Raw genomic sequence first — 27,678 nt, forward strand, 5'->3', positions numbered from 1 at the left:
CCCCGCATATCTGTGTCTCAGCGCAAGCCCTTCTCGACTCCGGTTCAGCGGGGAACTTCATTTCAACCCAGCTCCTCCAAAAACTGAACGTCCGCAAGCACCGCAGCCTTCAAGAGCTCAGAGTTCAAACCATCCAAGGAAAGCCGCTGGGTCGAGGTCGAATCAGTCATGTCTCTCCCACATTAACGCTCCGCATTGGCTGTTTACACACAGAAGAGATCTCATTCCTGGTGCTGGAGGAGTCTACTGCTGAGCTCATCCTGGGACGCCCCTGGTTGATCCAACATCAGCCCACCATTGACTGGAAATCCGGGGAGGTTCTTCGTTGGGGAGAAAACTGTACACATACCTGTCTAGCTCCAGTCAAGAAGAAAGCCCTATCTTCTCCCTCTTCTTCGTCCTCCGTGCTCAAACCCAAACTCCCAGTCTGTTCGACTTCAGTTGAGAGTCCAGAAGTCCAGCATCAAGTGGAGATTCCTGCTGAGTACAGGGGGTTCCAGGATGTGTTCAGCAAGCAGTTGGCGACCAAGTTACCACCCCATCGGCCATGGGACTGCGCCATCGACCTGCTACCTGGAGCCACTCTACCTAAAGGCCGTATCTACCCTCTCTCCATCCCGGAACAGAAGGCCATGGAGGAGTATGTGAAAGAAGCCCTTCAGCAGCAGTTCATCCGACCATCGGTTTCACCTGCCGCTTCCAGCTTCTTTTTCGTGGCTAAGAAGGATGGAGGCTTGCGACCGTGTATTGATTACCGCCATCTCAACTCCCAAACGGTCAAATTTCGCTACCCCCCTTCCTCTGGTCCCAGCAGCCCTGGAACAACTACGTGGGGCCCGTATATTCTCCAAGTTGGATCTGCGCAGTGCATACAACTTGATCCGTATCCGTCGGGGTGACGAGTGGAAGACTGCTTTCGTCACCCCTTCCGGCCACTATGAGTACAGGGTAATGCCGTTCGGCCTATCCAACGCCCCTGCAGTCTTTCAGAATTATATGAATGAAGTGTTCCGAGAGTACCTCAATAGATTTGTTGTAGTCTACTTGGATGATATCCTCATCTATTCATCATCACTTCCTGAACACAGACGCCATGTCACTCTGGTCCTGCAGAAATTGAGAGCCCATCACTTATTCCTGAAATTGGAGAAATGTGAATTTCACACCACGTCGGTACAGTTTTTGGGCTATATCATAAATCAGCATGGTGTGCAAATGGACCAGAGGAAGGTGGATACCATCCGGAACTGGCCGCAGCCCACTACAGTGAAAGAGCTTCAAAGATTCCTCGGATTTGCCAACTTTTACAGGAGATTCATCCATAACTACAGCATTATCTGTGCTCCTCTGACCTCCTCTTTGAAGGGCCAGACCAAGTCTCTATCCTTCTCCCCCGAAGCCATCCAAGCCTTCCAACAATTAAAAGACGCCTTTTCAACCGCTCCCATCCTCGCCCATCCTGATCCAGATCTGCCATTTGTCGTCGAGGTTGATGCGTCTTCTACTGGAGTAGGAGCAGTCCTCTCCCAGCGGCAGGGTGAACCTTCCAGACTCCATCCATGTGCCTTCTTCTCCAAGAAGCTGTCCCCGGCGGAGCGAAACTATGACATCGGAAATCGGGAACTGCTTGCAATCAAGCTTGCCTTGGAAGAGTGGAGGCATTGGCTGGAGGGAGCCAATCACCAATTTCAAGTAATCACCGATCATCGTAATCTGGAATACCTCAAAGAAGCCAAGCGGCTCAATCCTCGTCAGGCCCGCTGGGCTCTCTTCTTCACCCGTTTTGATTTCGTTGTTACCTACCGACCCGGCTGTAAGAATGGAAAAGCTGACGCTCTCTCTCGCCTCCATCATTCCTCGTCTGAGGAGTACCGCCCTGAACCCATTCTCCCTCCAGCCGTGTTCGCCTGTCCAATCCTCTGGGACATAGACGATCAGATATCCCAGGAAAACCGTCTCCATCCCGCTCCGCCGGGAGGTCCAGAGGGGCTCACCTTTGTACCTCAACAATTCCGCACCGCCCTTCTGGACTCTGCTCATACAGCTCCGGGCTCTGGTCATCCAGGTAGCAGGCGTACCCTCTCGCTCCTCAGTCAACGGTACTGGTGGCCATCTATCTCCCAAGATGTCTCCCGGTTTGTCCAAGGGTGCTCAGTCTGCGCCATCTCTAATACTCCCAGAAAACTCCCGGAGGGTAAACTCGTACCTCTTCCTATACCCCGTCGTCCATGGTCTCATCTAGGTGTAGACTTCATGACTGACCTTCCTAAATCTAACAACTTCACCTGTATTCTAGTAGCAGTAGATCGGTTCTCGAAGGCTTGCAAGCTGATCCCCTTACCTGGACTCCCTACCGCCTTTGAGACCGCGGAGGCTTTGTTCCACCATGTTTTCAGAAATTTTGGAATTCCCGAAGATATAGTATCGGATAGAGGTCCGCAGTTCATATCTCGGGTATGGCAAGCCTTCTTCCGACTACTTGGGGTAACTGTTAGTCTATCCTCAGGATACCACCCTCAGACGAACGGCCAGACTGAGCGGAAGATCCAGGAGATAGGACGGTACCTCAGGTCATATTGCCACCAGTACCAGGACAGCTGGAGCCGCTACCTCCCCTGGGCTGAATACGCCCAGAATTCTCTCAGGCAATCCACCACCGGGCTCACTCCTTTTCAATGTATCCTGGGTTTTCAACCTCCTCTATTCCCTTGGTCTGGGGAGCCCTCGGAGGTCCCAGCCGTTGACTATTGGTTCCATCAGAGCGAGAGGGTATGGGACTCAGCTCACGTTCACCTCCAACAGGCAGTGCGAAGGCACAAGACCCAAGCCGATCGTCGACGGACAGACCCTCCCCAGTACCAACCGGGTCAGAAGGTGTGGCTTTCAACCCGAGACATCCGCCTTCGCCTGCCCTGCCGTAAGCTGAGTCCCCGATACATCGGACCATTTACCGTGCAGAGGCAGCTGAATGAAGTCACTTACAGGCTCAACCTCCCACCTCATTACAAGTTTTCACCCTCATTTCATGTCTCCTTGTTAAAACCCTTCATTGATCCTGTCACTTCTCCTCCCTCAGATCCAGGACCTAGGGACTTACCTCCTCCTCCCGTTCCAGTAGAAGAGGAGCCTATCTACCGTGTCCGCAACATCATGGATTCGCGGCGACGAGGCCCCCGGCTGGAATATCTAGTCGACTGGGAGGATTATGGCCCCGAGGAACGCTCATGGGTACCCCGCGAAGACATTCTGGACCCAACCCTCCTCACCCAGTTTCATGCAGACCATCCTGATCGTCCTGCCCCCAGAGGTCGTGGTAGGCCTCGCCGTCGCCAATGCCCCTCTTCTCAAGCGTCAAGAGCCGCCTTGGGAGGAGGGGGTACTGTCAGGATTCCACCACCATCATCATCACTCCCTCCACCCACTCGCTCGTCATCCCCTGAATATTAATTGTCATCACCTGCATCTCTTCATCCTCATCACCGTCACCTGCTATCCTTCATCACTGCTCACCCTTATATACCCACTCTCAACCTTCAGTCTCCGTCTGATCTCGTCATTACATGGCTTACAGACTCTATCTCAACACTCACCTGAGAATCCGCGAATCTTCTGAGAACCCTCAAAGATCGGCCAATCTTCTTCTGCCTTCAGTCCTCCTTCGGTGATTCCACTTCCACTTACTGTGATCAGAGATCGTTCCGTTGTATTGATATTGGTCCATACTCGCTCTCACTCTGATATTCCCGTCTGGTTCGGAGCATTCTGCTAATAAAACTCACATACGGTCCATCCTGTCTGCCTCCTGTCTCGTTTGTGACAATTATAAATATATAATGATGATGGAAGTTTATCTGCAAAACTCCTCTCTTGGCGATAACTGACCATAAGACACGAAAAGCATTGGGCACGTTGTCCTCCTTTCTGCATCAGCAAAATAAGTTCATTTGCATGCAAAATTCAGGAGAACACTCACTTTGTGTTAAAGCACAGAGAGCAGATCTAAGATCTCAGCGCCGCATGGAAAGGCAGAGAAGAGAAGAAAATGATTGGCTCTCATGAGTGGCGAAGATTTCATGAAGTATTAGCTCCTTACGGTAATCCAAGAGTCCAAATGTAGCTAAGCCTAAATGTTTCTATGATAGAGCAGTGGGAGCTGCATTTTGATTATGTTATTTAGCAGGAAGTGTAATGTTTTCATATCTAATAGGTTGCTGACGTACTGCAGTGCGACATGTTAAAACTATTTTCAATGCAATTTTGCTATTTTTTTTTTTTTAGTTTATTGCGATATTAATTGAGGTACTATGTGAAATATTTATATTTAAGATAAATTATTTTATCACAGTGCCATATTATTTAAAACTAATTAGTGATGGAGAAAGTGTGATTTTAGAAAATGGCAAAATATAAAGAAATAGTAGTTAATAGTTACAGCACCTAAAATATGAATATAAAAATATAGAAATCTTATGTATGTTTTAACCTAGATTCTTTATTTTAAAATTTGATAAGCTTCGCTTAATGTGGTAATTTATAAAATATAAAATGCAATACTGCACTCTAAACACTCTTCGAAGTGACTTCAATTAGTCTGGCACAATGTATTTGTATATATAAAAACGTGTATATAAATTGTGTATATAAATTCATTCACCATCTCTTCTCCCAGAATATTGCAGAAACAATAAACACGTTCTAATTGTCCAGTCGATGCTATTGACCGTCAGTCCCTCAGGAGCCGAGCAAGCTTCACTACACACATCAGGTTGAGCCGCTGGCGTTTTGCTCTCTCACACTTTGGTGTATGGATGTGTCAGGTCCCAGGGACAATCTGGCCTTCTGGACAGAGCAAGGCGAAGCTCTCACAGAGAACTTGACCTGGTTTTGCTTTACGTTAATGACGAAAGCTTGCAGTAGATTTGGTAGGGATGTAAATACCTATCTTTTTTAAAAAGCATATTTGTTTTGCATTCTGTGAACTGCACCAGAGGTTGAATTGCAGATTCTCACTCCTACATTTCCTGGAGCTTTTGAGAGTCAATGAATTAATCTTATTGCCCATAAGAAACTCTAAGAAATGGTGCAGCTTATGAAGGGTGTTAGTGATCAACCAGGAAGCTACAAAATAGAATGATGTATTTACTGAAAATACATCTACACCCACTTGCCCTTGGTGTGTGGGCACGAGTATCTCTCTTTCTCTTTACTCTCATCTGATCGCATTCCTGCATCTTACTTACCTCTCTTTTCTGTATACAAGAGGTAATAGTAGGGCTGGGTGATATGAAAAATGTTTTCATATCAGTCGATATTGATAATTATCATGATCAATTTCACATTTTTATTTATTTAATGTTTAGGGGCAGATTTTTGCTCCTAAGTGAACATCGTATAAACCAGACTGTTAACTGTAGTTTTAAACTACTCTTCATGGTCAGAATGTGACAAACACTTCACATTTGTTCTTTACGCTTTCCCAGTCGCTTACACTTTTTTTCTGCATGTTCTGATGAGTGATATTGTTTCAATATCCAGCATAGTTTGCAGTGCAGGCTGCAATATTAATAATATTAATTTTTATGTCTCTTAGAAAAGGCACATTTGACAGTAGCTTGAGTTAACAGTAGTAGCTTGGGTCTTAATACAATTGTCTGAATACATTTAGTATAAATGCACAAACGCTATATTCTATTAGTCATTTAATACAGGACAATATCAATAATATAATACAATTCTATGTAAATATCCCACATTTCTGCCACAATAGCACGGTGCAGTTAGTAAATCCATGGTAAATAATGTGATTTGTATATTGAAATACCTTCTGACTGTATCATTGCGCACATTGTTTCTCCTGTTTGTCAGTGCGGCTTCATCCAACTTTAAACTATTTAAAGTTCTTTGCTAAATTCAAACCCTTTACACTGGACCTTACAGCGCTGTTTAGTGTCGCTCATCAGCAAGTAAACGTATCTGCTCTAGTGAGCTCATGCTGCTCTGCCATTTGAACTTTCAGCCGAGCGGTTTAACAGTTCATGTGGCACGGTTAAAATGAGTAGCGCTGTTTCGCTCTGCTTTTGGCCCATAAACATTATATTGAATATTTAGCGAATTTTTTAACGAAGAAAAAAAAGTTGTGCATGCTAGTGGAAAATATAATTGTCAAGCCATGTTTTAGGTTTACATTTTTACTAAATATATAAGGCTATTTCATGAATTTAGGAGGTGCATTGCATAACATCTAAGCTGACACAAAAAGCATCTGCTGCTTTAAAACTATTTTAGTGGTTTAAACAAGCAGCGGCACTGAAGTATTTTTGGTTCTTGTAAATATCTTGCACTGTCACGAAAGGCATGAAAATATGTAATTGTGGTTATCTAGCTCCAAAAATTGCTAACGTTAAATGTGATGGCTGGTTGATGTGTTGTTGACGGCTGGACATCTTTCCTCGCCTGTAATGCTTTCTCTCTAGAATGTTCTGTGTGCACAGAGAGAACCAGCAGGGAGGAAGTCTGTGGACTGCAGGAGATGCCTGCGAGCGTCCTCATGGCCTTATAACCATACAACCTGTCACCAAAACCTGCTCCTCACGCACTGCGAACCAAGTATAGCGCAGAACATAGCGTTTGCTCTGTCACACTAAATGAAAAAGTTACCGGCTGGATCATTTTGAAGCATCACAGAATAGATCTTCCTATTTTTAATATTTCCAGAATAACGGAATCCAGTGATGTTACTGACCTTCCTCTTGCGTTTATGTGATGGTCCAGGTCTCATGTTGTAACACAGAGCAACGGTCGCCTAGCAACGGCACCAGCATTGTGTCTGAGCGCAGTGATGAAAGTGAGGTAGCGTTTTGAGGTTGTTTTTTTTCTTCATTGGAGTGCAGCACTGGGCCGCATGTAAACATTTCTTTTCCTGTTTGTATTGATATAAAAATACACCTCCATAATGGACTTCAATACCTGAGTGCTTGGATTTCTGGGGTGAATGACTCTATTACATGGGTAGAAATTAGCTCTCATGGTTGTTTAGACATGCATGTAACTGCAATATGCTGACATATATGATGGTTTCCTCCTGAAGGGCTGGCTTCCTCCATTCTGGCTCTCTAAGCCTGGTTTAGGGGATGATCTTTTGGTGTGGTGTGCTCACAGGACTGATTTCTAATGACAATGCAGTTGTTCCTTAAGAATGTTTCAGTTATGCGATGGGATGGTAATACCACGGAGCTTTTACACTATTGTTCTTTTTCTTTTAAGAAATCAATACTGTTATTCAGCAAGGATGCATTAAGTTAATCAGTAGTGGTAGCAAGGTAATTACAATATTATTTTTCAAATACATTCTGTTGTTTTGAACCTTGTATTGATCAATGCTAAAAAAATTATATATATATATGTTTATAAATGCGCTGTTTATAAAAATATGAAATGTTTCTTGAGCAGCAAATCAGCATATTAGAATGATTTCTGAAGGATCATATAAAATGTAATGGCTGCTGAAGATTCAGCTTTGCCACCACATAAAATGCATTAAAAACAGTTATTTTAAATTGTAATAATAATTCACAATATTTCTGTATCGTTGATCATATAAATGCAACCTTGGTGATCATAAGAAACCTCTTTCAAAACCATGAAAAATCTCATTCTTGTGAATGCAGGTGTTAGGACATCATATTAATTAATACATTTTGTAAATGACTGTACTTTTAATATTTATTTGTTTTGTTTTAAAGATTTATTTTGTCTGTTTTTTTTGCCTTTATTGTTAAAGGACAGTGTAGATGAGACAGGAAATTAAGTGGGGGAGAGAGAGTGGCCTGGATCGGGAAAGGTCCTTTAGCTGGGATTCAACCATGCTTCATGTCGGCATGCTGCCACTGACCATTTGTCATTTTTAACATTAAAAATGAACTAGTGAAAGCAAATGTGGCCAAATGTGCCTACGGTTAAACTAACCTTAATAAGAATTTTAATATGATTTGTATCATTTGATTTAAGAAATACTGTGGCATTAACATCATTATGGTGTCCATAAATATGATATCTGGTAAATTGGCATTTGTTTTGTAGGGCTTGCAGTAGGGATATAAAAAATGCTTAAATGCATCAAGCAGGCATCCATCTACTTCCTGTGTGGACAAGTTCTATGGAGTATAACTCAGTTATATATCCCTCAGTTATTTGCAGGAGTTTTACATTTTAAGTAATTATGTTATGCAACTTAATACAAGTCCGGCATCTGTGTCCGGACATAGCCAGTGACCAGAAATGCTGTTTAGATACCACTTTATCTTTAATGGAAATTCTATAGTCTCAGTGAGTCTTTCACGCTATCTTGTGTTTAATCTCCTCTATAGAGGACTTGACCACAGAGGTCTTATCATATAACCTTTTTTAAGTACAGACCAGGCCAAGCCGATAGCTGTGCTACTATCGTAGAGCAATGCAGACGGGAAAATGGATGAGGCTTAAGTGTGTGTGCGTGTGTGAGTGAGTGAGTGTGAAGAGGACAGATCCCCTGTACTCTTCATAATTATCCCCACTCAAGACAAAAGAGCACACTCCTTTCCGGAAAGTATCCGGAAGAGGGAGATTTCATTTGAAGGGATAGAGTTTTATCTGGGCTGGATGATTGCCCTCGGACAACCTTCTGTAAATCTCTAAATCAGGCCAGAGGTGCTGTGATTGCAGGCTCTCTAGGCCGCATTAAAGAGTGTGATGTTGACGTTGGGTCATGTTTGGTAATGATAGTGGATTTGACTTGGGGATTAAGAGATGAGAGCCATGTGAATTCATTGAGTTTTATGGGGATTTTTTTCAAGAATGTGTGACTTTTTTTTTTTTTTTTTTATTATTATCAGCATGGGCCTGGTTAGGCCGATTTTTGGAGCACATAATGCCAGGTTTTTTTTTTTTCAATCCAAACAATAGGCCTATATTTATTTATTTATTTTTATGGCAGCTTGCAAAATAATTTAATGTTTATGCAGATTTTTCATCAGAGATGATCATGTAGATATCTAATCTTTATTTATTTATTTATTTATTTTTTTATCCTGCTTTTGTTTATATGCATGTTATATATATTAGTGCATGTTTTAATTAAAAATTTTAATGTAATTTTCCACTCATAAGACACAAGCGGTCTCAAATATGCTGATGTTTCTGTATTATTAAGGTGTGATATTAGACACATAAATAAACCTTGCCAGAGCTGGATGATATGTAGGTTTTCACCCCCTTTTTTATTTCTTTTTTTTTGCCTTTTTATACAGCAGACAGGAAAGTAGAAAAAACGAGTTTTGGATTGGGACAAAACATATGCCAAGCTCAAACCCAGGTCACTTTAGGCTAACTTTTGGCCGAATTGAAGCTTACTTCAAAAAACCTCATAAATAATGTTCACCAGGCTTGTATAATATATAACGTTAGTTTGGATGTTTTTGCGCTGGTCTGTAAGTGGTCCTGTTTTTTATGATCTAAATAAAATAGTAAAAGTCTTCCCTTGTCCATGCATCCTCACTGTTCTGTTACTACTAGTTAGTCTTAAGTCTATGTGGAGATACCTGAGGGGGTCTCCTAGTTCACAGAGTGGCATTATGTAACCACAAGGGTGAACATGGATAACTGTTACATAATCTCTAAGTGAGCAAGTATATATATGAGTGTGTGTGTGTGCAGTACGCATCTTTATTCTTCTGGAAGTGACCAGATGTGACACAAAATCATCCTTTATGAAATATGAAGGTCCCTGTAGATTCTCTGTCACACAGAAACACACTCTCAAGTTGGATGAACAGCACGTGAACACACACATATACACACACACATATACACACATATACACACACATAGACAGAGAGATCGAGATAGAATCTCTAAGGTCCTTAAATAGAACAGCAAGTATAAATTGTGTGATGCATCTGGGGACTGCAGAACAGCAATGAAATTCATTTGGTTTATGAGTTTTTATTTTATTTATTTTTCATGCGTGTGCATTGAGACAATGTGACCAGAACGACCCTGAGCAGAACTGATATGATTAGCCAAATGGAAGGCTTATCGTTTTATGGTTTATTTCCTGTGCTGACTCTGGGTGCAGAGGATAACCGCCTGCTAATTTCATCAGATTTTAATCAAGTGTGGGCTGCTCACCACATGTCACACACATCCATCAGTCAAGATCTGTGTGTGTTGTGTATTTATGTCTGTTATTGTGCTGTGAAATCACAAAAGGTTATAATCGATGCTAATTTTACAATTGCAAATCGCTGTTTGGTGTGTTTAGATGCGTATGTATAAAAAACTAAACAAAAAATCAACCTCCTAAAATCCAGTTTTGCATCCAAAGCAGTCTTTAACCTGATTTCGGTTTTGTGACACACAGAGACTCAGATCAATATGGTTAACTCTTAATGGAATAGTTCGCCTGAAAAATAATAAACTGTATTTTCCCCTCATGTAATGCAAAACAGATATTTTAAAGAATATGCACACGTACGTTCATTCTTAAAGCTTTCAAAAGCATATATAGAATAAATATGTTTATACATGTAACTATGACTAATTTATACAATTAAGTTTAGAAATGAATGTCTACTAAAGCTCTGCTCCTTTAATTGGCAAAATTATATATGTTCCTTCAGCAATTTGGACATTTCAATGTTTTTATCCATCTGTTACTAATTTTCCAGTTTTATGTATATTTATCTCACTCCACCTGTTGTGTTATCCATAAGCATGCTTATGATACTTAACCAAATTGATCTGAAAGGTTACAGCTGATAATGATTCATTACTCCTTTATTAATTTTTCATGTTAAGTGTTTTTGTACAAATTGTGTTACTCTGTTTGTAAATCCACTTTGATTTGTCACTTTAATAATATGGTTTGAAAACAAATCATTATACATTAAGTGCATCTCAAGTAAAAAAAATATATACATTTTTTCCTTTATTTTTTTAAGGTAGCTCAGCTTTCTTCTGTTCAGATGAACTATTTTCTTGATTGGCATCTATAGTCCCTGAAAACATTTAACATTCATGGAAACGTTCTAAAATCACAAAAGATTCTTTAAAGTGAAAAACATTCAAGTGAATATTATAATGTTTTTCACTTTGAAAAAGTGGTTCTTTTCATCTAAAGTTATTTGAGGAACCTAAAATGGATCTTCTATAGGATTCCTTTTGGAACCTTAATTTTAACAGTGTACATGAGGGGGAATAAATGATAACAGAATTTGCATTATTTATTCACCTTCATGTTGCCCTCAACCTGTATAACTGCAATGATAACTCATAGTGACCACAGGCTATCAAAGACAAAAAAACGCTATAAAATCATTAAAGTAGTCAGAGATGACATCATAGATTCCTTTTTGTTAGTCTGTGGTCAGGTCACTGCTAACAAACCTACAAGATGTTTCTTCGAAATTATCCTATTGTATCTTAAGGAAAAATGAGCATATATTTTTGGAACAACATGAGGGTGAGTAATGAATGACTGATTATTCCATGTCCTGATATCTAAAACAACACAGAATCGGGTTCCTGTGCTGCCGGCTCAGCTTGGTTGGCTTTGGCTCGGTTCCAGCATAATGAGATTATCAGGATGAAGTGGCCATGTTGAGATTGTGCTGTTTTGTGAGCTTTATCTACATCTGGTCCCAGCACTTCCTAAATGAGCCCAAATCTCATTACCAGTGTGTGACATGCCGAGAGACTGGAGGTCAGTGAGAATTCTGGGAAATTTGTGCCCACCCCCTTCTTCCAGCACTCACCAGAAACTAGAGCGCTGCGAAAATCTGCACTGCAAAGAGTTGCGATAACAGCTCATGATTCACAGAGCTTTCTCTCTCTCTCTCTCTCCTTCTCAATCCCTCTAAATTTACATCATCTGTCATAAGGTCAAGCTCGAAGATGTAATGCAGAGTTATTTTGTCTTCTGGAATGCGCACTATGAAAATCCACAATAGAGAGAGATGTAGAAAAGGTAATGGTAATTGACGTTAAAGGCTGTTACTTTTTTCAACTGACCTGGCTTTCCATGTGAGGCTTTCACTCCCGGTCCCACATTGATTACGGCTTGCTTTCTAACTTGAGCTAATTTTATTTATTTGAAACGAATGGCAATCTCTCTCTCATACAATCACATACGTAGTCCCTTGCTCTCATCACACTCGCAGCATTTATGAATCACACAAACATACACGAAGGAATAAAAGGAGCAGCTCAGCTCTCTTCGTCATGAAGACGACTTCGGCTCCTCGGCTGTTTCCTAGGTTACCCAAGCTTATTCACGTAACCTTTTCTTCGGTAAAAGGCATACTCTAAAATCTCTCCAAACCTGTCTCTCTCATTTTCTCTCTGCTGATCTGTTTCGTAGTGCCTGTGTTTATTGTTTTGCTTGAGAAATGCCACTGGAGCAGGGGTGTCTCTCTAATTTGCCTGCAGTGCCTTTTATTTGACAATTTGTATCAAAGAATATCAACATCTTATCGTAGTCATTAGCGCTGCTTGCTAAGGCAACTATTATTATTACTGTTTCTTATAATTTAGGACAAGTTTGATAGGGAATGACAATTGTTAGCGTCAAATCGTGTGGCATATTATTGTTAGGTGTAAAACCACTTTTCTATGCATTCAGCTGATTTTTGACTCGGGTCAGTAATCTACCACCTAGCAACCACCCAAAACAACCTAGCAACCATTCTGAACACCATAGCAATGACTGTGCATCCACCCACAGCCTGGTGTGATTCTTGCACAAGCAAGCGCTGCTCGGTTTTCTTCTGACAATTAAAGTGCCCCTATTATGGGTAATGAAAGGTTCATATTAGTGCTTTAAAACGATTAATCGTGATTAATCGTATCCATAATAAAAATATTAGTTTACATAATTTATGTGTCTGTACAGTGTATATTTATATATTTATATTCATATAATTTATATTATATATAAATATATGTATTATATTAAAAAAAAATGTAAATATATACATGCATTTGTTTGCATTTATATATACATAATAAATATACACATACATATATTACGTGAACAAAAACTTTTTATTTTGGATTCGATTAATCACGATTAATCATTTGACAGCACTGGTTCATATTTTGGTTTTGGGAGTCCCCAACAACAGGATGGCATGCATGCAAGGTCAAAAAAACACTTAATTGTCTTATAATATGCATTTATTTTTATCTTACTTGCTCAACACTCCCAAATAATTCGTTCAATTATAAATTTTTCCAAACACCCCCTTTGCGTGATGCTAATCTGCAGTGATTGGTCCGATTGGTCTTATTTCTATTTCATCATGCATGTAATACCTGGTAAAGCAGTGTTTGTGAGTGCAGTGCTGCTTTGTGTATAGCGTTACCGCTATTTTTACCACTCCAAAAACAGCACCTAGCAAATGTGCACCAATGTGAAAAGACCAACAAGTGGGTGGGCAGTATGCTAATGTTTCATGCTGACATCATTGTAAATCTGCTTGGGATTTGCTATAAAAAAAAAAAAACGACTCCAGTCTTCCTATTGAAAGACAATAACTTTATACCCGGTGCAATTTCAGATTTAAAACTTTGCAGGATTTTTTAATTCACTTAGGGCTGTGTTACACACAGGTAATTTTCAAAAATCCATAATACAATAAAAAATACAATATTGTTTCAAAGATTTGTGAGTTGTGAGCTGGTAACTCGTGTTTAAAACCTCTTCAAATAGTTGTGGGAGTATGTTTTACACTTTCATGCATCAAGTAAAAAATGTTAAATGCCGCCTGTTTCTTCCTCAGAGTATGTTTTAAAGGTGCCATCTGTAATATTTGGCAAAAAAAATCAAATCATACTCCACATTCCATACCAGATGGGGGCAGTATGCCTCAATAAAGTGAATTGGTCTACTCTAGAGTAACAAACGAGAAACGGCATAGTCTCTATGCTCCGCCCCTACTTTCACAACAACACTACAGCCATAGCCGAAGCCTAACTGTGCGTTCACACCGCCGGCGTCTAGAGCGTCAAAAATCACTCTTGCCGCTCTGCTCACGATGCTGCAGAAAGATTTGTGAGCGCTCAGACGCTCTAACGTAGATCAAATGCTTATTTTGTATTTAAAGCGGCCGCAAAACAAAAAAGCTTGTTGATCTCGTGCAGACTAACCACAAGGAGTTATAAGTTAACCTCATTAAATATTGTTGTGGACGAAATATTAGGATCCTTTACTTAAAATTAACAATCTCAGACACCTTGGTCCACGAATCACTTTAAATTTATTTTTTATGTCCCTGTACGCAAACAGGGACACATCATAGATTAATACAAACGCTAAACAGCAATAATCAACCTGTCCTCTATGTGCCAACTCTCAAGCATTCACAGTGAGACACACGCAATTGACTCTTTTCACACGCTTTCACGCCACACATCAATGTTTTCATGCACAGAAAAACCACGAAGCAAAGAGGACACGGAGACCAACAGACTAGACAGAGCAGGTTAGTTATGATATAATAAAATGGGTAGCGTTAAGTTATAGCTAGCTAATTATCAAACGCAGCTACGGTTAGCCATCGCTAACATTAGCACGTTTATCAAACAGCCTTCGATACATTTCTATGTTATAACTTACCCAAAAGAAATGTTGCAAGTTCGGAGTCGAACCTCATTTCTTTCAGGTCCATCAGTTGTCTCCAGCGATTAAAAGCAGTGCCAATGTTAATTTGATTTGTGATTCCGAGCGAGGTTGTTTCCCTGTAACTCTCTTCCCTGAACTGAAATGCTCTATGAACTTTCAATGAAAGTACTGGGCTGTACTTTCCACATGATTGACATCAGGTTCAGGCACGCCGACAAGCTTTGTGAGTTATTCATGTATTGCAGGTTGGCTGGTGGTTATGTTGCCCGCATACCGCCTCCCATGGCCAAAACTGGTATTACTGTCGGGCCAGGGCTAGTAATGCTAATGCTAATTAAGGTTGATAACTCTGCAGCACTATAACTTGACATTTTTTTAATGACATCATCGCCCTTATTTCTTCTCATTCTTTTGATGCGTGGTGGTCATGTTATGGATATTTTTCCCTCAATTTTTGCATATTGCACCTTTAAGTCTAGTTGGAGTCATTGGACTTTACACCTTTGTTGAAAAAAGATGATGAAAAAATAGCTGCTGATGAATGTCGCACATATATCCATGGTTAGCACCACTTGAAAATTGTTTCTGCTGTATCTGAATTCGATTTAGCTCACCAGTAACGGCTCAGTTGCAGATTGAATGTCCCGCTTAAACATTTATAGCCCATTTTGATTAACTGCCGTCTGATGGCTTTACAATGACAGCTGTCACAATGATTGTGACCATTTAAGTGTATATAAAGAAAATATATAGGCAAAAGGTTATTTAAAACATACTGTGGATAAAATAATGATTTTGTGTTAGTTTAAGTAGGGAAATGAATGAGGTAGTGATAGCTGGGCTTCAACAAACATAGTGGGGTTATTGTAACATTGGGAGCTCTTTTGTAGCTAAATGCTCAAAATCTATTTACTCCACTATGATGTAGTATACAGAAGTTAAAGAAGTTTTTAAAAAAAATCAAAATTGGAGTTTTATAGGCTTTTAGTTTGTGTCTAGTAGCTCTGGAGCCATATTTATGCTAAGGTACGTCTAAAGGTTGATGAAATCAATTTAAATATGCATTTAAACAGTATAGCTCTTTTCTTCTGGTAAAACAAAAGAGCAAAATATTGATGACAACGTTTTGCTTAGGGACATATGGAATGTTTTTTGTACCAAAAAATGCTTTCTATAAGAATGCATCCTTTCCCTTAATATCAATAAAGTAACTAATCTTTCACTCTTATGCTTACTAAGGCTGCATTTATTTGATCAAAATAAAATTGTACAATTTAAAACAACAGTTATTTTTGTATTTTTTATATATTTTAAAATGTAATATATTTATGTGATTGCATAGCTGAATTTTAAGCAGCCATTCAGTGTCACATTATCCTTTATGAATCATTTTACAGATTTTTTTACTCAGGAAACATTTCTACTTATTATGATCAATGTTGAAAACAGTTGTTCTGCTAAATATTTCTGTAAAAAAAAAAAACATTTATTTGAAATAAAATTTGTAAAAGAGTAAAGGTATTTACTGTCCCTTTTGATTCATTTAATTTGTATATATTTTACATTATAAAATATATAATTTGCAGTAAATATGCAGCATGCATTGAGCTCACAGTTCTGAACATACAGTAGCTGTAGTTTGGTTATGTGACAAACAAAAGGCTTTTTTTATTGAGCATATGAAATGTCCAGCCATTTCAACACACAAAAAAAAAATGTACGTCAAACCATTTCATTGTGTTTTAAAAGCAAAAAGCAGGAAATTAATTATGCACGTCAGTGCCATTTTGTGCAAAGTGCATTTGACTAATTATTGCTTTGTAAACATCTGAGCATGTCTGAAACAAGCTAAATAGTTCCTCTTTTTTATAGGTGAACCAGGACAATGTCGTCAAAGTGGGCCACAAACAAGTGGTCAACATGATCCGTCACGGTGGCAACCACTTAATCATCAAAGTGGTGACGGTCAGTCGAAATCTAGACCCTGATGACACGGCTCGAAAGAAAGGTAAACGTCTTGATTTATTCAGGATTTCTTGACCATCTGGGCTATAATGGAACATGTTAATCGTATGATTGAAAATTACGCAAACAAAACTCCTTTCATGTAATTCTAACCATTGCTTTCCCATAATGCTAATAGTACTAGTTTTTTTATTTTACTAACACTACTAATTTAGTTCTTTTAAGTCCTCCTCTCTCATTTATTATTTAAAATGAGAATGGGCAAACCTCGGCATGAGTTAATGTTGTATACAATGCTTCCCCATGGGGATGCTACAGCCCATGGCTAAGCATCTACTGTACCCTGCTGTGTGTTATTTTTATTTTTTTTTGGTTTTTGCTATAGCACCACCACCACCTCGGAGGGCTCCCTCCACAGCCTTGTCCATGCGTTCAAAATCTATGACCTCAGAGCTTGAAGACCTAGGTAAGCACAGTCATGGCAAGCAGAAATATCTCATCCAGTGTCTGCTGTTATTTAATACATTTTTAATAGATAAAGGACAGTTCACATAGGTTGCGTTCTTGCATTTTGTCTTTGCAGTAATTGCTTTGTATTTTGGTGTGTTTTTGGTGTCTCGCGCCATGAGAGCTGCATTTTTTCAAGACATCAAGATGAAACAAAATGTACAAATCCATGGTGTTCAACTGTCAACTTATTTCTAAATGCAAAAACATGTCTTGTGTGAACGGCCCCTAAAAATGCATTTTTAACCTGTGACACTTTTTGTTGTTATTCTACAGCCACCGTCCATTATGAAATGAACTTTGATGTTGTTTTGTTTTCCTGCATGCTGACCTAAAAGTGGATAAAGGTACGATACAGTTATTTACTAAATTATTTTCTGAAATGTATATACAAATTGTAATGTTGTGTTTCCCCTGGCATGAATGTGATGGAGATTTGTGATTATATGGCCTTTTTGTGTCTCAGTTTTTGTGTAGTCTCCACTAAAAAATCCAAAAGTACTACCTTCACATTCACTATTAAAGCATGACTCAGTTCAACTTAGCTGAATCTTGTGGGATTGTGAAAGATTTATTGTGGTGACCACAGCTAAATCTAGGGTTTGACGGTTCATGCTGATTTAATTATTACTAATTAAACAATGGCACAAAGGGTAAGCCGTATTAAACGCGTATCAAATTCTAGTTTATAATGTGTAATAAGAAATTAACTGTCTTTTTGGTTATATTGGATACTAACCTACTTGTCTTGTGTAGTGTTGGAAAGTTAACTGCATGAATTTGTTGTTGCTTTCCGTCTAAAATGGCATTACATTATGCACAGGTCAATGCCATGTGGAGGAATACAGCGTATTCCAAACGTTGGTTCTCCTCGTCGTGTTTTCTGGAAATTATCTTTGAATTTGAATACTTGAATAAAGCTGAATTGTTCTTTTATGTTAAAGCCACTTTGAGGAAAAAGAAGGGTGAGTTTTCCCTAAGCACTCTTTAAATACTTGTCACCTCAGCTTAGCAACAGTAATGATTATTTGTCTCACACTATTGAACTTTTTTGATATGATTCAGTAAAACAAATGTGCAAATAATTTGTATTCTCTCCGATAATCAAAATTTACCAGTTGAATGGAAGACTGCCTACTGTGAAAACAGACCAAATGTGTTTACACTGCAAAATGCTCCATAAGCTTAGGTTCACTTATTGACTCCCTAGATCTTCAAAAGTGCAATGTAAGAATATATTATTCAACAGCCTGCCCTCTATTATAAAAAGGATATGCTTGAGAAAACAAGAGCCATGAATTTCCCATGCTAAAAACCTGGCTTCAGATACTCTTTATTCTTACTGATATAATACATCCAGCCTCCATTTCACTCCTCAGAGAGCAGATCAAATCCTAAAGCTGGACATTTAATGATAATTTCTCCCTTTAAAGAACTACGTTTTAACTATTATCATACGAGGGACCATTCCAGCTTTGAATCACTCTGAAACAAGGTGTTGCCTTGGAAATAATGCGGCATATGTTTAATATAGAAACATTCCACCTGCAAAATGTAATGCCATATTTTCAGTGTAAAGCTTTTGCCGCTGTTAGCATTGACCAGGAATATGATGACGTGTGACTGTTGCACACATATGATACGACATCTTTGGATTGCTGAATGGACTCCTTTTGTCTTCTTGAAGGAGATATTTTCTGAACCATTGTAAGCATTAGTTTTATGTTTACATAATGTGGCTGGCTGCATAGTACTCCTGCTGTATCCTTAAAACCGCGTTGTACATCTCTTTAATGTGTTCATCAAAGAGAGTCATTTTAAATCCATATTTAGGTATTATAAAGGAGACCCAAATTATAAAACAGATGCATACTCCTTCTGCAGTCTTATACAGGCTTTCAGTTATGATTATAATCAAGACTCCTGAATGGTCAATTTTGGCAGTATATTTTCTTTATATATTCAGTTTTGCCTCAGGGGTATGATGGGATTTTATATTTAAAGCCTGAATGTATATGTCCATGTAATGCTGAATGAAGAGGTGTAACTGTGGCCCCCTTTATTCCTGACATTAATAATGCATTTCCAGCTCACATTCAGATGATTAGTACTTGACAACTTAAACGTATTGTGATCTGATCACTGAAACCACGTACTAAGGTGGCCAGAGACAAATTCTGACCACTTTTGGTATGAAAAAGCAAATTTGAACGTCTACATAAAAATGCATGACTAAGGTAGTACTACAATCCTTATTCAACACAACAAATACTGATTGTGCACTTGGTCACTCAATTTAATGAGTTTTAAACCTTATTTTCTCTTTTAAACCCTATTAACATATTATATTGTGGAAATTTTTTGAAGTAAGGAAGTGTGATCGCAAAGAACAATAAAGTATAAATTAAGTCCAGCTGAAGAATATCAAGACATGAAGCACATTTTAATGCCAGATGGATGGGGGTTTTGTGTGTGTGTGTGTGTGTGTGTGTGACTTATCAGATTAAGTCTTGATGACTTTTATGCTAGGAAAATCAGACTCTGAATTTCCCTTTCCTCCATTTCTGTATAGATGATCAGCTTTCAGATAATGAGGGTCTGAAGAAGAGGATTGTATTTCAAGTCACACTAAGTAATCATCCCATGCATGGGAGCTGTCTAAAACAATGCTAGCATGTTGCGCAGTGGCCGTTGAAAGAAGTGCTAAGATTTTTCCAACGGAACCAGGAAGCGCTTGCACGGCTTTGACCTTGACCATTGTCGTTGTTCCTATTTCTGTCGCCTCTCTTGCTCGGTTTGGTTCCTTGCTCTGAGGATACTATTAGAGGAAATTAGCAATATTTGATAGTGAGCTTATTTTAAATGTAGCTTCCTGCTTTCTAATTTGAGATGCTGTTGTCTTACAGATAAAGTGGATGAGGTCATGCCCCCCCAGAAACCCATGTGGGACAACTCAAATGCAGATGTGAGGGTGGCAGCAGTCAAACCACGTCCAAATAGCAAGTGTTTTGCTGTCAGCCCTGAAATGAATGTAAGCATGCCTTGTCTCTTGCCCTCTAGAGTTCTAGTCTCCTGTGGCACTGTAGAAAATTGCGTTATAGCCTAACTGCAATAATCGCTTTTCGCAAGTCTGGTACAACCATTGCCCGTGCATGCTATATTGGTTTTTGATGCTTAAATTAGAGTAAAGTTATGCAGAGGCTTGTGAGTATGCTTTACTGCTTGAGATTATGTTTATTTCTTCATCTCAGTCTCTTTTTATGAAATCATTTCAACATATTATGTGATTCCTGCCTTGAATGGACTCTCTGCAAAAGTGCTGCATTCTGCTTGTTCTTATTATCATGTAAGCCTTATTCTGTCTTTTGCAGTCTCTCTGCAATAGTCAGGATACAGCAGTAGACTCACCACAGCAGCCAGTGAGTCCTAGAGGCCCCTTCCTGGGTTTACCAAAGGGAACCATAAGGCGACAAACATCTATAGGTGCGTGGTTGTTTCATTTTGTTTTGTCACTGAAGTACATCTTCACACAGTACTTTTTTTGACGAATTGCACACAAAAGTCTTTCAGCTCTTTGTAAAATTATACAAATACTTGGCTCACTTACACTCAGTGGTCAGCCCACTCTAGCTGGAGGCTTTTTTTTTTACTGATGTGACGTATTTTCAAGATGTATAATTTGCTTTGTGGCGTCATATTTATTGTTTCCGAATGGTGATTGTACCCCCAGGCTTGCTGATTTGTTGATTTTTCTTTTTTATCATTCCTTTAAAGGAGTAACCGAAGAAGAGAAGCAGTTCCTTACTCCTCCAATGTTAAAATTTACAAGAAGCCTTTCAATGCCTGACACATCAGAGGATATTCCACCACCACCAGCCATCTCCCCTCCATCTCCACCTCAAAATAATGCTCCTATCCCAGCTGGTAGAGGATATGGCACCATCAGACCAGGCTTTACTTCACAGAGTCCTAATGCAAACAGTACAGCCCCAGACAGAGGTGAAGGTACTGGGTGGAGAGATCAGGGCATGTATTACAGAGACAATCCCGAACAGTACGAATCAGAGGGGTACAATCACAGCCCAACGGCCCAACAGAGTCTTCATATGCGCCGTGCCCAAATTCCTGAAAACCCTTACTCGGATGTGGGCAAGATGGGTCATGCTGGACTGTTTGTGCCCAACAAGCCTGCCAGAAGGAAGGGAATGCTTGTCAAGCAGCCCAACGTAGAAGACAGTCCTGAGAAAACCTGCTCCATCCCGATTCCGACCATAATAATTAAAGAGCCTTCCACCAGCAGCAGCGGTAAGAGCAGTCAAGGGAGCAGCATGGAAATTGAGACGACCACACCGGATCACCCAGGACAACTACGTCCTGAAGATGGCTTAAATTCAGGCAGTCCCTTTGCAGCTGCCATTGCCGGTGCAGTTAGAGACAGGGAGAAGAGGCTTGATGCTCATCGCAACTCCCCATCTTTTAAGTCAACAGATGCAGGTGATGAGGACGTGGTGCCTAGACCAGCCCCACGTCTCCGACACTCCAAGTCTATTGATGAGGGCATGTTTAGCAGCGATGAGCGGCTGCGTAGGCTCATGGCACCTCCCTCATCACTACTTAGCATCCCTAGAGGTGGTGGTAATGTGACGGACTTCAACAGCCCTGAGCCCACCATGGTAAGGGAACTGTTGAGCACCCGTACAGGACACAGCCCGATCAGTCTGCCTGCTCATAAGACCTACAGCTCAGGAAGTGGGAATTACGTTCACCCAGTAACAGGCAAGCCACTAGACCCGAATTCACCATTAGCTTTAGCATTAGCTGCCAGAGACCGAGCCATGAGGGAGCAATCACAGCCTCTTCCACTAAAGAGTGACCCATCCAAACTTGATCTCAATAAACCGCTTTTTATCGACACCAAGCTTAGACCAAATGTGGAGGTTGGCTTCTCAAGTACCGCTACAATGGGCCGTCCCCGGGGGGGCCTGCGGAGGCAGATGACGGAATCCAAATATGAGACTGAATCCAAGTATCAGCTCGATCTGGGCAAGCCTGAGAAGAGGCCTGAGGAGAAGAAGAACATGCTGATTGACATTGTGGACACTTCTCAGCAGAAGTCAGCTGGTCTGCTGATGGTACACACCACAGATGGGGCAAAATCGGAAGATAACAGCTTGTCAGAGGGCGACAAGGATGAGGCAGTGAGTCCCGACAACACCCCTGGGGAGCTTCGCGACCCCAACCAGCCAGTTTCCACCAACCCCCCAGTTCCCAAGGCGCTATCAGCTGCTCCACATGGCAAGACCATCATAACTGTTAGCTCAGTGGATGAGCCCGTCAAGTTGCCCTTCGGTATCCCTCCGCCGCCCTTGGCTTCTATCGACATCGATGAAGAGTTTGTGTTTGCTGAACCCCTACCACCCCCACTGGAGTTTGCCAACAGTTTTGACATTCCTGAAGACCAGGCAGGGACTTTAGCTGAACTGCTTAAACAGAAAACAAACGGTACAAAAGGGCCTTCTCTTGCTCCCTATTTTCCCCTGTTAGGTGGTGGGAATTCCGAAATCAAGAGACCAACCGTCCTCACAAACTGCACACCCCCCAGCTTCCCTCCAGGGCCCCTAGAGCCCTATGAACAGATCACTGACTCTGGCATTGAGGTAGACAGCCGAAGCAGCGGTGACCCCCAACTGGAGACCACCAGCACCATCTCTACTGTGTCCAGCATCTCCACCTTGTCTTCTGAAGGAGGCGAGACTCTGGACACATGCACCGTCTATGCAGATGGACAAGCCTTTCTGGTGGACAGGTCTCAGATCCTTTCCAAACCAAAACCCAAACCTGCCATCAAGAGCAATGCACTTTACAAGGACGCTTTGCCTGAGGAGAACGTGAGCTCTTTCAGAATGCCCTCCTCTGTCCCACCTCTGCCCCCTGTATCAATTCCACCAGAACCATTGAAAACCCCAACGCAACGAACCTCAAAGCTGTGGGGGGACCCTCCGGAGATGAAAGGACCCCATGGCCCTGAAGCCAATTCAGTTCTGCAGCATGTGAACAAGGACAAAGCACCAAAGCCAGGGGAAGCATTAGACTCTCCGACCGGATCCAGGACTCACTTCGGAACGAGGTATGCCCCCTTTCCTGCCTGTATCACAGGCTTACATTTAGGCTCTCAGATTAGTGTGTGTGTGTGCTCTGCTGGAGAACGAGAGAGTTGCCTAGCAACCCAATAATGAGAACAGCCTTGAGGACGAGATGAGCAACGTCAGTGTGATGATGAACACAGACCGTACCACAGAGGGGGGAGGTGTGTGTGCGCGTGTTGTTACAACATTTGTTACTTAGTTGTCACATCACCCAAACTGCTCCCACAAGACATCCCTATATTATTGTAAGCAATATCTTAAAAGGATTTCATATTTCATTTTGACAAAACATTTAAGGTTATAAGGAGTTCCAATTTTCCAAGATTTTTATCAATACCTTCCAATGTTGTTTTAACATGCTCATTTACAAAGTCCTGATTTTGTATTGGGGGTGTACTAAAACAGGCTCTCATTCTAGGTTGTTCAAAAAACAAATTATTGTTAACATATTTCACATTATTACAACACCTCTCTCCCCAGTCTGGCATGAACAGCTCGAATAGTTCCTGCATCAAGTCCCGCCTTCTGAAATACGAAACGTGCTGTGATTGGTTAGCTGGCCCAGTGTGTGTTGTGATTGGCACCACTCAGCTCCTGGTCGGGAAATGTCACACCCCTTACCATAGTTGCCTGTGAGCTTCAGTGTAAATATTGCGTAAAAATCAAATCAATTTGAGCGTGATTTAAACCTGGATGATTATAACCATCCACGTTCGTCTGCCTTTGGAAAACTAGCATGTCTTTTACATAGTAATAACTATCATTGCCTTCTCTAGTGCAGCTCAACCAGGTCATTCATCAATATTTGTAAAATCACAAATCCTGGACAAGATGCGTTGTAGTCCAAACGAGTCATTCATTGTAGTTTTTGAAAAGTGATTTCTGTTAAATAAAACATCTCTATTTGAATTGGACTTTGAGCTTTCTTTAGCATAATAGGACCCCTTTAAGTATTATCATCCATACTTGTATACAAAGTACTTTTAATTGCTATATTTCATGTCGTCCCCCTCCTAACCTTTTTTTCACTGATGATTCCTACAGAGAAAGCCCATTAGGAATTAAATAATACATGTCATTTATTTCTGCAAAACATGGGCTGTGTATGCTGATGGCTGCCACATTGCAAAGGCAATGGTTTGCCATTGACATGGAGTCCCAAGTCTCATTAATTATTGAATGATGTTATTTACAGACCACAGAACTGACCCTAAAATACACTTGTAACCTAGGCAGAGTCCTATGTTTAGCAAACACTGAGCAAAGACGTATTTTCTTTTCACTATGAATATGAATAGATTTTTTTTTTTTGTGGAAGTTTACCATGTTTCTTATTTGAATCATTATACTGTGCTATTTTTTTTATCTTAATACCATGGCTGGGCATGTAACTTATGTGTTATATATTGTTATTGATGTTTTTTGATGTACCTAAAAGTACACTCATACTTTCAATGCTCTTTGATCTTTACATAAATAGAAATTGTGTACATGACACATGAGGGTCAATCTCACAAAGAAATGTCTAAATCATATATTGCCCTAAAATAACAGAAACAATATATATATATATTTTTTTTGACTTAGTTTTTACTTCATTGATAATTAAAACACATTTTACTCTTAATTCTGTTTTCTCATTACTGTAATACAGTAATAAAATCATGCTGCTGGGAAATAAAATCAGCATAAATAAAATGAATTACAACAAACACTTTCATAATGTTCAGATACTATTTTATGGGTGAGAAATGGGTTGAGAGATTCACCCATAAAGAGCTCTGTGTATGTCTTCTGTTCTGATTTCTTTCTTATTATCTGGTCTCAACTCTCCTGTCCTTAAAGGCACCTTTCCAGAGGAGGTCAAGAATTGAATTAATTTAGTCCCACTTGAGCTATAAGAATTTGAAAAATAGGACAGCGCAAGTGTAAAAAAAATATATATAATATATATTTTAAAGGTTATAGAATAAAATGGTGTTCAGTTATTATGAATTATGCAGGCTTTTTTTCAGGCTTCATTACTTAGATGTATCACTCAAATCATCACTCTTGTTATATAATGCAGTTATATTGTGGTCCTTGTGGACAATAAAAAGCACAAAACATCAATGAAGGACCTGCAGCCATATCGTACAGACTTTAACTTGGACGAGTAAGCATCCGGAACACCCTAGCAACCACATAGCAATGCTCTGCCAACCTCTTATAACACCCTAGCATCTTTTGCAGGAATATAGTTTTGTGTTATTCCTTTAGTCTCATTAATACAAATTCCTCACTTTTATCCTTCTGTCTTTGCAGAAATCAGGATGGTGTATCCCTCATCTCAGGTACACAGCAGAACAACACCGTTACCTTCACTGCCCAACCTGGCCCCAACGTGCCTGCCCCGTCACCGTACCGCCAGGCCGAGAGCCTGCCTCCCCATCACCACACCCAAAGCCCTATCATGTCCCCGCCGGACTCTGGCCTAAGCTGTGCCTCTTCTCTTCCGACCTCGGTTACTTCCCCCACCATGACGGACGTATTCGGTCTGCCCACACCGCCCCTCAGCCTGGGCACGGGGCGTAGCCGTTCCCCTTCCCCGCTCACCCTTATCCAGGCCACATCAAACAAGCCCTTTGCCACCAAACCCGTCCTCATGTGGAGCAAGCAGGACGTGGCTGACTGGCTCGAGAGCCTGAACCTGGGTGAGCACAGGGATGCCTTTATGGACAATGATATCGAGGGCAGCCATTTGCCCAACCTGCAAAAGGAGGATCTGATCGACTTGGGCGTGACTCGTGTGGGTCACAGAATGAACATCGAGCGGGCGCTAAAAGTCCTCTTGGACAGATGAGACTGGGCAGACGTCCTCAACCCCCAATCTTGTTCATAAGCTCCTTTTTCCCTCTTCCTTTATTTCAGTTCACTAATTTGAAGTTTGTTGTCCTATCATGCTTTCGGTGGAATTGAGGAACTCTCACATCCTGAAGAAACTCAAGCATTCAAAATATCCGCGTAAGCACAAGCGGTTCCCTGCGTTTCTGTTCCAAGAGCTCTGGCACCAGAGAGGACATTGAAGCCAACACACTGTATGGAAACTACAAACATGAGCTGACTATCCTTTGGCTTTTAAGGACTTTGGCCTCCTTTGAATGCACTGAAACCAGCAGAGCTGGGGATCCATTTTCTATCTTTGCTAAGACAATTCTACAGAGAATATTTCTTCAGGAAAAAAGGGAACCTTTGTCTATGTATCAGCTGCCTATGAAATAAATATCTTGCTTTTTTCCCCTCCTACACCTTTGACCAAGAGGTACACGAATGTAGAAGATGTGATCAGTGGGCATTTAATGTCCCTCAGTTCATTCGCTGACAGTCCTAGAAGGGCCGTGGTCACTTGAAAACACAGAGGTCAAATCTCCCTACATGCCAACAAACGTAACCGTAGCAAGCAACAGGTCTCTCCACCATCTTGAATCTTCGAGTCTTGTAATACACTAACTTTGGATGTTTGTCTGAATGATCAACAATTCTCTTGGGTCTTTGAATTGTGGTTTACTATTAGGTGTCTTCCATATGATAAGGAGGTCTACGGCATTCCCACCAACATTTTAATTTGTAACTTTAGTCGATACTAGTCTGCATTGTTGCTAGTCAATATTAATTTCCAGCGGGTTTGATTTGGAATAATGGGTTTTCACAGGAACACATAAGATCTGAAATACTGAGGTTTAGTTTCATGGGTGAATGGAAAATAATTGAATTGAAGTAGAAACTGTCAATTTTGACAGCTTTGAGTTGAATGCTGACACAATCTCTCTGAAAGGGCCAGTATGTATCTTCTTTTGCTTTAAAAATTTGATGAATTTTTCATTTAATAGTTTATTTTTATGTACTGTATTTTTCTGTAATTATAATTCGCTAAATTATTCCATTGTTGGGTGGTAAAAAGGAACATCCAGAAAACTACACGAAACCTTAATTTATACATATCAATGTCGTCAATTGTAACTGATACAGAAGTTTATATCTGTAAATTGTTAAGTATTTTATTGTTTTAATTTAAATTTTCTTTGGATTATTTAACTTTTTTTTTTTTTGCAACTAAACCTGCAACCATCTACAACACATTTTTAAGCGAGATCAAAAGGTGTGAACTTTAATTCTTAATCAAAATCAGTGCTTTTACTTGTCCTTTTCATTTTATGTTCAATTGGAAAAAGTTATGATTTTGCTGTATTACTACGTTATTAATTTAAACTGCAATGTGTGCCTACCCTTGTCAAAATTTGACACCACAACATCTTTAGTTCTCATTGTGAGACACTCGTCTCTCAGAGATTTATGAATTTCATCAGACTGTAAATGACAAAAATCCCACAGGTATGGAATCGGACTAGAGATAATATTAATATT

At 40.3% G+C, this 27,678-nt stretch overlaps 1 protein-coding gene across 3 annotated transcripts in view; it reads left to right on the forward strand.

The window, feature by feature from the left end:
* Positions 1-27,438, forward strand: part of LOC113043686 (SH3 and multiple ankyrin repeat domains protein 2-like) — a 91,856-nt gene extending 64,418 nt beyond the window's left edge. Inside the window, exons 17-25 of one of the 3 annotated variants that reach the window (XM_026203202.1) lie at positions 16,529-16,664; positions 17,007-17,087; positions 17,467-17,475; positions 18,073-18,093; positions 19,701-19,760; positions 20,035-20,159; positions 20,500-20,611; positions 20,903-23,255; positions 25,579-27,438. In XM_026203202.1, the coding sequence (XP_026058987.1) occupies positions 16,529-16,664; positions 17,007-17,087; positions 17,467-17,475; positions 18,073-18,093; positions 19,701-19,760; positions 20,035-20,159; positions 20,500-20,611; positions 20,903-23,255; positions 25,579-26,116 (3,435 nt within the window). In that variant the 3' untranslated portion in view covers positions 26,117-27,438. The remainder of the gene's footprint in view (positions 1-16,528; positions 16,665-17,006; positions 17,088-17,466; positions 17,476-18,072; positions 18,094-19,700; positions 19,761-20,034; positions 20,160-20,499; positions 20,612-20,902; positions 23,256-25,578) is intronic. The other 2 variants (XM_026203203.1, XM_026203204.1) reach the window with 2 other exon arrangements.
* The last annotated feature ends 240 nt before the right edge of the window (positions 27,439-27,678 follow it).

Source organism: Carassius auratus, chromosome 25 (genome assembly GCF_003368295.1).
Source record: "Carassius auratus strain Wakin chromosome 25, ASM336829v1, whole genome shotgun sequence".
Lineage (NCBI taxonomy): Eukaryota > Metazoa > Chordata > Actinopteri > Cypriniformes > Cyprinidae > Carassius > Carassius auratus.